The following is a 14506-nucleotide window of genomic DNA, read 5'->3' on the forward strand; positions in this document are numbered from 1 at the left end:
GTGAAAACAGCCATCTTGAAAGAAAACAGTTCAAAACAGGCAGCACTTTAACGTGAGTGACCCGTATACACACAGAGACATGCCGGTCTGATTACACACCCCAAAACACACACATGCTTTTACACCGCTCTCTATAGTGCCCTGTCTACACTTTAATATTCTTTCTTGAAAATCCTCTAAAGGAGGGCGCAAACATCTTTATAAACATCTTTTGCATGGGGTATTTACTAACATAAAATGGTTGTACTCTGACAAGCTCTAACAAGCTGGTCTTCTATTGAAAGTTTGCATAAATCAGTATAAATACGGATGTGCCATAGTGTCATTTTTTTTGTTCGTTTTAATGTTTACCACTGATATATTTCTTTTATTTAGTTTTTTTTTTTTTACAAATTAGCAAAATGTGTCATTTATCCTGAATCGTTTATACATGATTCTTCTAATTATGACATCTGTCTATCTATTGTATTAAAAATTATATTAAAAAATAGAATTATTGGGAGAAATAAACAGACAGCTATTACACATATTATGTAATTTAGTTGATTTAAAGAATTTCATCTTAATGTTTGTCCACGCAAAATAACAATGCACCAAATTGCTCATTTTTGCTCGACGTTTTTGAATAGATATTTTTTTTTATTATAAGAAGATATGAGAGAAGATATAAGCTTCTTACTCACATTTAAATGTTCCATTGCAAATTAAAACAATAGACTGTTCTGTTTATTATTTCATATATCAGGCTTGCACAGAGTCTTTCGTAATGATGATTTCAGTGATCAAATATTTTCCTAACTTTTTGCTTTCACAGAAGTGTTTGTGCAGGCGTGCATCTCTTTCTGGAAGAGAACCGGCTATCTGATTTCTACAAACGCAGATGAGCAGATCGTCCACTCTGAACTGCAGGTATATCAGATGCGTTGTGTGTTGCTTTACTGTGGGGAAGGTTTTGATGGCCCGACCATTTGGTGGAGATTGTTCCGCATATGCTGTGAAAAGCCTTATTATGTTACAATTAACTATAATGCGAGTGTCCCATAGTACTCCATTCTTTTCTCGATGAAAAGAAATAGAATTCTTTGGGAGGACTTGAGTGATTAGACACATAGATAGCCATCTGTATAAAGATAAAAATAAAATTCAAAAGCGCACCAACACTCTTAAAACGAAAGGCTCTTAAAGATGCCAGCTTATTGTCTAAATGGTTTCATAAAGAACCTTTAACATCTTGAGAATCTTTCTCTAAAGGTTCTTTGTGGCCAAAGAAGATTCTTCAGATTTTCTAAATGTAAGAAAGAGATGGTTCTTCATAGAACCTTTAGGCTTTTCTGTGGAGCACCTTTTAAGCACCTTTTTTTTAGATTATATTTAGATTATTGTATGCCTGAACTTTGATGTTTTTTTTATTTTGAGGGCTGTGTTTATGAATTTGTGGAAAATGCAGCGCAGTCGATCTTTGAACCGTCGGACATCCGATGCAATCTGAAATGGCAGACTTATTGTGAAGAAGCGGAGGCCATATGGGTCATATTGGTTTGTAGTGTCTGTGAGATAAACAGGAGCCTGTCTAGGAACACTGAGCGAGATAGGAAGCGTGATACTTTAACCTCTCGCTTCTCGCTCATCTTGTGTGGCAACATTTTATTGGCTGAGGCGGAGGCCCTCAGGTAGATAGGGCAAAAAAAAAAAACACAAAGGCGCATCAGCAGGAGAAAGAGAGGCTCGGAGCACCTGTGGCCGAACACAATAGAGAGTTTTCGAAAACAGAGGCCGAAAGGAATTTCAGCAAAATGAGCCAAGTCACGTCGCAGTGGCGGAACAGACAGGAAGATGAAAGCGACGGGAAGACTGACAGAGGAAATGAGGGTTGGAGAGGCGTCACCGCGGCAACCGACTCACACTGACAGGATCTTAACCAGGCGAGATGGCATCAAACTTGGCTAAACAAAGTGGGAGTGTGATGACTAAAACAGACAGTTATCAAATTGTTGTTTTGCTTATGTCGCATTGGCCGATAAATTTGATGACAGTTTCGTAATCGAAGAGAATACATAAACAAAGAGAAGCTTGATCAACACGGTCAGAAGAAGATGCTTAGGAAAACGGTTAATGTACCGCGTGGCGGATAATTACCAGTATGTTTACCGTTTCTTTTACACACTTTCCCTTCAAACCTAAAACAAGCAACGATGCAATGTGTAATTAAAAAATACGGGTAAAACACCTGTAAAAAAATTAATTTGGGAAATATTAACAGGACACGCGGCTGTTTTTTAAGTGTGGATACATTAAATATAATTTTTTAAATTACATAATATTAATATAATATTACATAAAATCGAATATTTTAAGTATATAAATATAACATTAAAATTTTGTTTTTTTATGTTTTTGAAAGTGCGCTTTATATAGCTTGTGCCTGCCAATGAAAGAATAACAGTAATATTGTGAAATATGGAAATTTATTATAATACTTTGCTGTTGTGGTATATTTTAAAGTGGAATTTACATTACATTTACATTATTCTAGTTTTCAGTTTCACAAGTTCAGTCTATTATGTTGATTTACTAATTATTATCAGTTATTGCTGCTTGTCAATTATTAATAATGACTTTTTATTGTTATTATCATCAATTTGGAAAAAGGACTTTTTAGCATTCAATTGAAATAAAAATCGTTTTTTATAAATTGCTCTACTTTGACTCTTTTAAATAATTTTGAATGTGTTTTTTGAAAAAAATAAAGTTCAAATGCAGCAATTGGTTTCAAAAAAACTGTATATTTAAGAAGTTTAATCAAGATGTTATTTGACTTTATAACAGCCTGATTTGGTCAGATTCATTCAATCGCATTAAATCAGAATACAAATAGTTAATTTGGATGTCACAAACACAAAACACGTTTTTAGGTTACCTGAAAAAAAAATATATTTTTTTTTTAAAAATTAGATTATTTGATTTTCAGAAACGGTTAGCAAGATGTTAATATATGTTTAGTTGACTTGCCTGAGAGCAAAATTGGAAAACGATTATGTGTAATGACTTGTAAAATAGCCCAGTTGCACAAATCCAGCAGAATTATTGTTCCCGTTGAAAGATGCTTGTTTTCCAGCTGTCTTCCCTGCCTGTGGTTTGTGCAACTGCTGGTTCCTTTCTGTAAGCCACAGGCCGTGGAGCGCTGTAATCAGTTTAGCGCCTTAGCATTTCCTGGGAGATGCAGTGGTGTGTAGAACAGAATGTAAAGGCTCATTTACTGCGAATAAAACGGCTATGATTCCACGTCCCCTCCCTGTGTTACGTGGGTATCGCTCCGCCGTGGCGTCCAATGAGGAAACTGCTGTTTTGACTGCTGTCTTGGCTCACAGAGATCCCATCAGTTGTTTACGCCCTTACGGTGTCTGGGTGGACATGGGTGATGAATGCTTTCAAAATACCTGTCAAGGACTTGTTTTTTGTATACAAACTGCACTCGCAGGTTCTCACCAGCAGGTTTTTACAAGTTCACAATGAATGACGATTCGGGCTAAATATAGGTGGTAGTCAAATCTGAAGTGGTGTGTATTTATCAGTGTCAAAAATAAGACAATTGTTGTTCGTTTCCTCTAAAAAATGGTGGTGGTGGTAGCATTAAAACGCTGTTTTGCTTTAGCATCCCAATCAGCCCAGTAGTGGCTCAAAAAAGTTTATACTCTTAGAAATAAAGGCGCCAACAGGGCTTTTTTACTGTAATGTCAAGAAAAGAGGCATTTTTGGTTCTTCAAAGAATCTTTTCACAACCGTTTAAAATGGAAAGAACTGTTTTCCACTATACGTGCAATGGAACGGATCCAAAGTGTCTCGTATTGAACTATTAATGCCAGTAAAGAGCCTTTCCTTTTAAGAGTGTAGGAATAGCATTTATGCTATTCTGTATTTGGTAGTTGTGCAAAAACGGCACATTTCACCATTTGTGACCACAAAACCAGTTATGAGTGTCAATTGTCTTGGAAGAGATGGAGATTTATACATCTACTAATCGATAGGCTTTCCATTGAAGTACGGGATAGGACAATATTTGGCCAAAATACAAGCATGTGAATATCTGGAACATGAGCGTGCAAAAAAAAAAATCTAAACATTGAGAAGATTTCAAGCCTTTAAAGTTGTCCAAATGAAGTTCTTAGCAATGCATATTACTAATTAAAAATTCAGTTTTAATATATTCACACTATGAAATGTATAAGATGTCTTCATGGAACATGATATTTACTTACTCCTATATTAATGATTTTTGCCATAAAAGAAAAATCGATCATTTTGACCCATACGGTGTATTTTTGGCTGTTGTACTTATGACTGGTTTTATGGTCCGGGGTCACATTTATAGTATTCTAAATAAATTTTACACAGGATGAAACAGAAGTCTTAGAAGTCACAATTCTTTTTAATATAAAACACCTTTAAACGTCACGTCATGAAGAATCCATAGAGAGCGCCTCCATAATTGCTTCCAAAGTGCGTTTTAGGAAGGACTCCGGCTTGACAGAACTAACAGTTTTTAGTCCATCTCTTCATACAGGAAATGTAGAGAACATGCATCACAAACACATCTTACAAAGTCCAAAGGAAAAAAAAAAAAAAAAACACAAATAAAAAGAACAAGAATGAACGAGTCTGGGGTTGAGTCAGTCTCCTTGATGCCAAATGGCACGTAGACAAACGGCCGTCTCGATGGGTGAAATTCATCAGACAGCTTTGCGGTTTTGGGTTGGAAAGGACAAAGCCCCTCCCTCTCTTAGATGGGTAGCTGAAGAAAGAGGAACGAAAACGTAGCGTAAGGGACGAGCAAATGACCAGTCAGATTCACGTGGGAATGAAAATGTGAGCTTATGTTTGTTTTGATTCCACTTTAATTAGGATGCTTTTGTTCCATGCCAATTCTTAAATATGCATGTTTCTGGAAAACTAATTTGAGTAAATTTTTATTTATTTTTTTATCACAGGCTCAAAGCTGATGCTGTCGAAAAACATCGACATTAAATAGAATGCTTTAGACCTCGGCTAGATCTCTTCTACCATCTCACAGAAGAAAAAAAAACCATATGGCTTGGTACAGATGCTCATGAGGTGAGTCCAAGTGAGAATGTCAGAGATCCGCCTAAATTAAGTTCTAACTGGCGTCCTATAAAATCCCTTCTCAATAAACTAGCACACATAAGAGTTGCGGGTCAGACCACAGATGCGACTGAGGTGACGGACGTCACCTTGTTGTCTTCCGCCCAAGGCTGTAAGTTCTGCAGGGCGTAAAGCGAGGAGTTGTGTAGGCAGAGAGGGTCTTGTTGGAGCGGCTGGCTCAGGGTCTTCTGAAAGGCCTCCTGTTGTAGCTGCAGCATCAGGCGGTTGGCTTGCTGTCGCTCGGCCTCTCTCTCCTCGGTCTGCCTCCTGTCATCAGAGACGCATGATTGAAGTCAACATGATGCGCAGTGACAGAGAGCCTTTTCGAATACAAAAGCGGATTATGTCAACTAACGTGTTTATCTGGTGCAGGTCCTAGGCTGGTTTTAATTACCTTCGGAGATCTGAGCTCTCCGCGCGCACAAAAGACACGGCACGGCTTTGTGAAAACTAACAATATGCGCGTTGCGACTGAAGTCATTTTGAATGAAACGCATGAATGTTAATGGTTCTGTACATTTTAATAACACCTTGAATGTACGCACGAGGAGCCTATTGGAGCTGTCGGCGTAAAGATGCGAGTATTATTATAAAACAGTGCGTGACAAAACAATGCTATTTTATTGGTCCGGGGACCTGATGTGTACTTTGAAGGATTAAATACGATTAATCGCTCCACCAGCTGCACTCACTTAAAGGGATGGTTCGCTTTACAAAAGTACATTTTTAATCACCGTTTACTTAACCTCAGTGTTTTCATTGTAAAACCGAAGACAAAGCAAAGACAGAATTGAACTTTTGGGGTGAGCCGTCCCTTTTACATCCTAAGTTTGTTCAGTTTTAATGAAGAAAACTTTTTTTTTAGGTCAGAATGAACAGCTAGGCAGAAGACAAATCATTTTTAAACATTAGAATAACAACAAAAAAAAGTATTAATTATGCCAGGTGACGTTTAATTAATTTATTTTGTTTTATTTTATCGATTTGTTTTACTTTGCACCATCTATTTAATTATGACGAATAATTTATTAATATTTATCAAATCTATTTTTCTTAATATTTCCCCCAACATTTTTTTCAAATGCATTTTCTTGAACTGATCACCATTTAAATTGCCCTGTTTGAGTTTTTCCATCACATTTAAATCGATAAATGGTTTACCGATCGCTAACAACATAAAAAAATGCAAAAAAACACTCTTTATTTTTTTTTCTCCAGGTTTGTTGTGTTGTAAAATATTCAAGTGTAGTCTAGAGACACTTTGAGAATGAAGGATGTATTTGCGTGTCGATTGTACGGGTAACAAGCCTGTGATCAAATGAGCCGAGTGCAATCACATTACAGTGATGCATTTAGCTGTGATGTGTGGCTAATGGACGCCGGGCGGCAGGTATGGAGACCCTCATGCCGGACAGATTTTGTCACGGAGGATGAAGTCATTAAGACGTACGATTTCATGCACTCATGACACGAACTGTTCTCGGCGTCGCTACTGACGTTCAGGTTCGGTCGTGAGGTACGATTTACCAGAATTTCATTCCTAACAGACAATGAGCAAAGTGACCACGCTAATGAATGCTTCCCAGCAGCTTTCAGCAGATACGTGTAATTGCCGAATTAAGTTGAGGCCCATAAATATTGATGATCAGGCATGCTAAAACGACCATAATAAATTTAGATTCGTTAAAGGCCATGACTCAGCTTCATTATAAATAAATCACGTTCAGCCTCTCGTCCGCCTATTGCAGCCTGTTGGTAAAACCAAAGGTAAGTAAGCCTGCTCTTAATTAGATTGGGCACTTATTTGCTCCAAAAGAGCCAACAGCAAAAGGTTGAGTAGATTACGGGGAAAGGATGGACATGCTCTCAATTATTCAGAAGCATAGGTGAGGTACTGCATGGACAGCAAGTTTCCACACAGCCTTTTAAGAGCTTGAACGTTTCTGCTTGGTCAAGGCAATTGCGTCCAATGTGAAATAAATAAACAAACGAAACGCAAACCTCTGCAAATTTACAGTGGTGTTTTTCCACTAGGCCTTAAATGCCCTTTTCACTTAAGCTCAGTTCTGACTCAATTGGCCGCTTTAGGGAATTATACAGGCCTTAATCAGATAATGCCAACAAAACGAATCTGAAAGCTTCAAATATAGATGTAATCGAAATAATGAATATAAGCCACAGCAGGACTTTTAAAGCTGTATGGTGAACACGAAACCACCCCGTAGCTGCTATTTTCTACATTCGGACGACCAGTTTTTGCTCACCTCCATTTTGTTCTTCTGTTCTGAAACCAGGTCTTGACCTGAGCGTCTGTCATCTTCAGGGCCTTGGCGAGCGTGGCGCGCTCCGCGGACGCCAGGTACTTCTGCCGGTGGAAGCGCTTCTCCAGCTCGCAGATCTGCACGCGCGAGAACGACGTGCGGGGCTTTTTCCGTTTCGGCGGGGTTCGGTTCTGGTACGGGTGACCGATCCGCCGGGTCACGGAGAAGGGCGAAAGAGCAGCTGCAGAAAACAAATAGGTGGAAAACGTTTGCATTCGATGTCACTGAAAGGAAATTCACGAGAAGCCAAACGGCATGGGCCAATTAGCGATGTCATGTAATCTTGGTTAAAATGATTTTATATTCATGTAAAACCGGATCGTTTTACATTATGGAAATGCAAAACAGTTTCTAGGGGGAAAGAAATGAACGTTATTGCAGTGTTTTATGTCTACACTGTGTTTTGGAAATCGAGGAAGCAGCCTAAATTCGTGGACATTAGGGTTAGAAACAAACAAACGCCACGAGGGTCCTTCTTGATGTGGTGGTCTTTCCGAGCCTTTAAACATGGGCTGCCTGTTTCGAAAGATGTATTTAATTGGAAAGATCAAACATATATTGAATGATGTTGGTGGCGCGATATTTAATTACATTATAAACAATTACGCGATTTGAATTTTTGATTCGTTTTCCCGAACTTGGCGTTCGCTTAGCGTACGGTTGCTATGGTTACCTCAGTAGAAAGCAAATTTATTTATTTATTTATTTTTTCAAGAGAGGTCGCGTTCATCGCCTATAACTACTGCACATACATGGACAAACTGTATTTCAGGTTTATATCACACAAAGTGCTGGCAGCAGTGAACTCAGGCTCATTTCTCATTCAGTCCTTCTGTATTGTTTATCCATTATTCATAGTTTTACAACAGAGGTCCTGATTGTTGCGTTCAGAATTTTTTTTTCACCTTTCCCCTCCTTCCTGTTTACCTCCCACCAATGTTACTAGTAGAAGCAGCTGTGAATAACTGATGCGAACAGTTTGGCGCCTTTCGAGATCCATGAAAGCCCAAATTTTACACCAGGCCTATATATGTCACTTTATAACAGCGTATACAAACATTAAAGCAAATGCTATTATCCGTGTGTATATCAGAAACTGTGTTTCTGAAGTATTTATGGTGGCCACAAATGATTCCTAGACACCTTTCCACTAAAGGGTGACAAACTGGAGCCCAGTCAAAACCTCTGAAAGGCGGTTAGAGTCTAACCAACATTATGTTTTGGTGATTGTGTTTTAGCAGTTTGTGCACCTGAACGAAACGAAAACATAAATACATCACGTGTTGCACACTGCTGTTTATGGTGCACGGGATGTTCGTTTAAACATTCGGAATAATGAGCAGCTTGTGGCAAAGTATCCTCACCGCTGAGTGAATACAAATAAGATTGAACACATTTAAGATTAAGAGGACCGAATATAATATAAGAATCAGCCACTAATATGAATTTCGCCCCTCAAATATGCTCGTTACATCCTGAATATATATCAGAATGGTATTAAAATATAAAGTATATTTATTAGTAAGATTTGTGTGTGATATGTTTAAAAAAAATGAATATTAAAAATGATTTTTATTTAGGCTTCAGCTGCAAGGACCGTGTATTGTGTAGATATAAATATTAAATATTTTGCATCAGTTATATCTACAAATTTGTGAAAATGAATGAAGGAATTGGACCTGAACTACACTCTGCGAACCTGTTTTTTTTTTTAACTGAGTGAAGCGAGAAGAGTGACCTTCGCTCGATGGTTTGTTATTTTTGTGGCCGAGCTTAGGTCCCGCAGTGGTCGGCCGGTCACGTGTGAAGACAGAGGGCCAGTTTAGTGCCTGGCAGGTTGGAGTTCAGATAATACCGTGCTGGAGATCCGTAAATGCCTGTTCTTGGCCGCTCGACGACATTCATTCACGTTCTCGTGTAATTCAAGATCGGTCCGTGGCCCTCAGAAAAGAAAAAAGAACCTCTCAACGGTTCGCACTGGTCGAGCAGGGATTCCTGGGATTCTGTCACGAGCTCGGGCTGACATTGAGTCCGGGTTTTGGGGGCAACCGCGTGGATGCAACTTAATTGACTTTTACGCCTGATGATAAAAAAAAAAAACAAGGATTTTTATTTATACTGGCTAGATGTTTTATTGTGCCGCTACGTTTCTACTTCTGCGAGATCATTAGTTTATTTGTCAGATTTTATTAGACGAGCAAGTAAAAAGGCCTCTGATTGGATTAAGCGCATAGACTCTTCATTCCTTCGCGTAATTAGATTTGATTGCTTTTAATTAAAGCGCTGATGTTGAGTGACAGGCGGCGCGCGTCGTTGTCACTTAAGCGCGCGGGTAACCGTTCTAGAACGTTCGAGATCAGAATGACCAAGAACGAAATGATTCATTATTGTTTTTAAAATTAATTACAGACGACGCTCTGTAGCCTTTTCGACGTGGTTGGATAGCGGTGTTGCTTATATATTCATTTTTCTGCTGTATGTCAGGTGAGCGGATTGCAAAACGAACTAATAACACGTTTCCCAGAAACACTCCTCCGCAGATACATATGTGGGTCAAATGGAAACAAAAACAATCCCCGTATTCCGTCTCGACAGCGGAGGGAATTCTAAATGATAAGTCTGTGTAATAAAATTTATGGTGAGCGCATCAAAAAATCAAAGCTTGCCTTAGAGAATATGCGGCCAGTAATAAAATCAGTTATACGTGATATCACCTTCATGCGACAGCGCCTGCCTTTCCCATCGCGCATATTACCTTTGTAGAAATCTAATAAATATACATGTAATGGATTCAAAGCGCGATATTGAAATATAACATGGGCATTTGTCGCTATTTACGCGCGGCGAGGCAAAACAGAATGCGCCTTTAAATTTTCTCTCGCGCTGGGAATTGAAATATCGAATAAAATAAAATAATTGTCAGGAAAAGCCATAAACCGTCCGCTCTGGAGCCTGCTCGTCCCTTCAGACACCGTCGCCATGGCTACGCGGCCTCGTCTCGGTTTCATAATCATTTGTATTTATGGGTGGGAAAGATCATTATTGTCATTTCAGATAGAGGGGCATCCACATGCAATTTCATTTTGCAATTTCTCCAAGGCCGGTGATATCAGATTACGACCATCACCTGCCCCTTGTTGTGATGCAGCTGGACCCAACAAGCCCCCACCAGCGGCGGTAATACAAATAAATTTACCTACTGATGAATATACTGTTATCAAAGCGCGCGCGGAAACGGTTTGAATTAGGACGCCTACGCGCGCGCTTTTCTCGTGTCTATTTAAAAACGTAGCATTTGTTGCATTTATACAGAGTCCTATTTATAGTCTACCTCCTTGCACGCCGCAGTTGTTAACGGGAACGGAAAAGCCGTGCGTAAAGGCCGTTACCGTCAGAGCAGAGCACCTGTGTTTATTGACCGGAGAACGACTGATCTGTTTATGCATTTCTGGATTTTTATAAACTTGCAAACTGCCAAGGAGTCAATTAACAAAAAAACATGTGGTGTAGCCTTTCATCGCCTCCCGATCCGGCACGATATGTCCGGCCTGCGGCGCATATCGAGTCTCAGGCCCGTCCGCGCACCATTACGCGCCCTGACACTTGTGGTGTAATGCAGACGTGCAATTCAAGCTGACGGAGAAAATAGTTGGAAAAAGAGAAACCTATTTCAGACGGGCATTGTGACTTGTGCATTATGACAAATAAGTGTCCGGTTCTTTATTTGGGTGACGCTGAGAGAAAGGCACCTTTTAAAATATTAGCGATTTTGTAACTATTATTGTAACTTATAATGTAAATATCTCGAAAACGAGAAGACAGTCTTAGATGTGTTTAATGCAAATAGTTCTATTTATTTTTTGCTTTTGTAGATATATTTATGTTTATTTGTAATATTTCGTAATGTTTATCGGCTAGAAAACGTACATCTAATTTCGTTCAAAACTCTAAAATGTGGCCTGCGCGCGTCGCCTTGTATCCGGCGCGGTTCAAAGAAATAAAAATATAACAAACGAGTGGCCCAAAGTGACTATGAGTAAAATTGATAAGCATATTTACAAAAGAGCTTTTCGCAGTTGACATATCATTCTCTCGTTTGAATAATTAATGAGAATAGAGCGGAATTCTGAATATTTAATGCGCACAGATCCATATTCTTCTTCATTTTCATCTCACCGTGAGTGACGTCATTTGAAGACGAGCACTGGACAGCGGAGGACGTTACGACCACGAGACACAAATAACGCTTTTTTATTGTCTTATTCGTTATCCAGAACGTGTTTACCGGAATACGCGTTCACGTTTTATTTTCAATTGCGCGTATCCAAACCCATACGCTAAAAATTAATGTAATAAAGATGCAGTTATTTCATTTTCTTTAATCAAGCACAGCCGAGGCTATTTTTTCCAAAACACTTCATTCTCTTTTTTTTTTTTTTTTTCCCACTCGGAATTGTTATCCAAAATCGTCCTCTGTCGGATCTCTATTGGTATTACGTTTGCGCAGATTAAAACGATTTGTCAACATGCCATTACGCATTACTGCTGGCCGTGGCAACATTTAGCTCCTGCGACCGCTGTATCATGATTCATTTGTCCTAAAGGCCCAGAGAGACAGCAGCTCACGAATATAGACGTGACTTGGTGTCATAAAACCATTCCACGAGAAGCTGTGATTTTGAAAGCCACTGTGTGTGTGTGTGTGTGTGTGTGTGTGTGTGTGTGTGTGTGTGTATATCCACAGGCCGAGATGATGTCGCTTCTACTGTGCGCCTGAGTTCAGTCCAGCATCGTGGCCTCTCTCGGATAAAATGAATTATGTTTGTGGTTTAAAAGATTGTCTAGTGTTGCTCCTCGATTTCCAGATGCGTCGGGGGTTAAAGCCAGCGGTGTGTTTAAAGGGGTTTTAACTCAAGCGCAATGCAGAGAGCTATCAGATGGGTTTTAGCAGAGAAAAAGGACATTTCTACTTTAATGTAAACACCTAAACGCACATTTTAGAATAAAATCCATTTAGCGCTAAAGACAAAAATATATTCTAGTGTCTTAAATTATATGGGCCTATATAAAATATATTCTTAGTTTATTATTATTATTATTAGCCTGTATATGCCATTATGTGTTACTGTATATAAACGTGAATTTACTAATAAAATGTATATCATTTTAAATGGCTTTGAATAAAAGCTTCTATTAAGTAAATAAATATGGGCTAAATAATGCTGTGCATTAATGTGCTATTTCTTTAAGATACGGCAGAGAGTTAAAATATGTTATTAAAAATAATGGCCTGAAAATGAAGGTGTTTTAGTTTGGGAATTATTTGTAGCTTACAATAATAATTAAGGCTATCGTTTCTTCCTGCAATGTTGAGGCGTGTTTTTATTGTAAAAGTAACAGTGCAAATAATTTCAGAACAAAACATACATGCCGTAGCAGTTTTTTTTCTCACGCACACACACATATATATTATTTTTATTATTTATATATATAGGCCTGGTTTTGGTTGTTTTGTTTCTATTAATTGGACTGCTGCTGCTTTTTAGCCTATCCGCAATTTACGCTTAAACTGCAATTAAAAAAGATTATACGTACAAATCGTTCCGAGCTAATAAAACAATTTTCTCAGACAACACTGACCTTTAAAAGCCAGCAACTAACGAATCGTCCGTCTTTGTTCATGTGGTTCGTAATTATGCCATTTGTTTCCTAGCCTTCTTTCGGCAGCGCTGTAAATGCGTCTTAATCGGTCTTACCGGTCAGCCGATCTTTGGCGAATCTTCTGCTGCTCTCCATCCAGGGGAACGTGAAGCTGGCGGGGCTGCCCATGCTGGGCATCGTGGGCACGGTGGGTATCCCCGCCGCGATGCCCGGTGGATGGGCAGAAGTCGGCGGGTGAGGCGCGGGTGGCATGGGTCTGTGGGCCGGGACGCGGATGACACCGCCCGCGTTCCCCGAGTTCACGTTAACGTTCATATTCATGCTCACGTTCATGTTCATGTTTACGTTGTAGGAACCCGCCAGCCCCGCCGCCATCGAACAGGCCGGATTGTACACGCTGTTGTAGCCGTTGGCGTAGACGTTCGGCGCGAGCGCGTAGTCCGGTTCTCCGTCCTGCTCGGCAGCATGCAACTACTCGGCTGGTCCGAGCCGTTGAGGATCTGATCTATTCCAAAGCTGATGGGTTCGTGCTGCTGGTGCGTCTGGTTCACCTCTTCTATCCCCGTGTGCTCCATCGTCGCGGCTCTTTCTGTTACGCGCAGCTTGGAAGGTCGCGGCGTTTAATTCCTAAAACTTCAACGCAACGCGCTTTATTCCCAAAGGCGCAGAATTTATTTGGAATAAGCAGACGTTCTTCCTCGGAGTGCTCAGAGCCCATGCGATTTTATATCGCCGCCATCGAAAACAAGTGAGGAACAGAAATCACATCGACTCCTTCGCGATTAATTGAGCGTTATCCAACACGTTCTTGCCTTTCGTCTGGCTCTCTTTCAGTTCCATGATGGTGCCTAAAAACAAAACAAAAAAAAGCAGCTCGACAGCAGAAAGGGCTCCGCGCTCACTGTTAAATCCCGAAGTGATGAGTTGCCAAGTTGTAGCAAACAAACCGGACGCGTTTCTGGAGTTGCGCTGTGCCTCAGAAAGGCGCGCGGCCCGCGCTCGAGCTCATCGCTGTTATCTAAAGTGAAGTGTTAACTGTCCGATACGTGCATATTAATTGCCGTGAGCTGAAAACGTCCTGTTCGCGCTCCTCTTGAAGCGATTTCGAGCAGGTGAGGCAAACCCCTTCTGCCCAAACTCTGTCACGCGCCTCTCCATTGGCTCTCGCGCGCTTCTGTGGAGACAATGCCTCGCGCCCGCACCCTCTCTTAAAGAAGCCGCTTCTGTTTTTCACCGGGGCTTGTGTTGTGCCGTCGTTGAAAATAAAACGTTTCGTGTTCCTAAAACACAGAGCAGTGCAGTGGATTTATTCATTTTTTTACATTTTTACATAAGGAGTTTGAAATAAAATCAATTATTATTATTAT

General features: G+C 39.9%; 1 protein-coding gene across 1 annotated transcript; it reads right to left on the reverse strand.

The window, feature by feature from the left end:
• Positions 1-4407: 4407 nt before the first annotated feature.
• tlx2 (T cell leukemia homeobox 2) lies at positions 4408-14289 on the reverse strand. The gene is given in 4 exon segments (XM_043256691.1): positions 4408-5424; positions 7422-7659; positions 13235-13591; positions 13594-14289. Coding segments are annotated over 4 exon segments (930 nt in total). The 5' UTR covers positions 13715-14289; the 3' UTR covers positions 4408-5210.
• Positions 14290-14506: the final 217 nt, after the last annotated feature.

This window comes from Puntigrus tetrazona, chromosome 14 (assembly GCF_018831695.1).
Source record: "Puntigrus tetrazona isolate hp1 chromosome 14, ASM1883169v1, whole genome shotgun sequence".
NCBI classification, from domain to species: domain Eukaryota; kingdom Metazoa; phylum Chordata; class Actinopteri; order Cypriniformes; family Cyprinidae; genus Puntigrus; species Puntigrus tetrazona.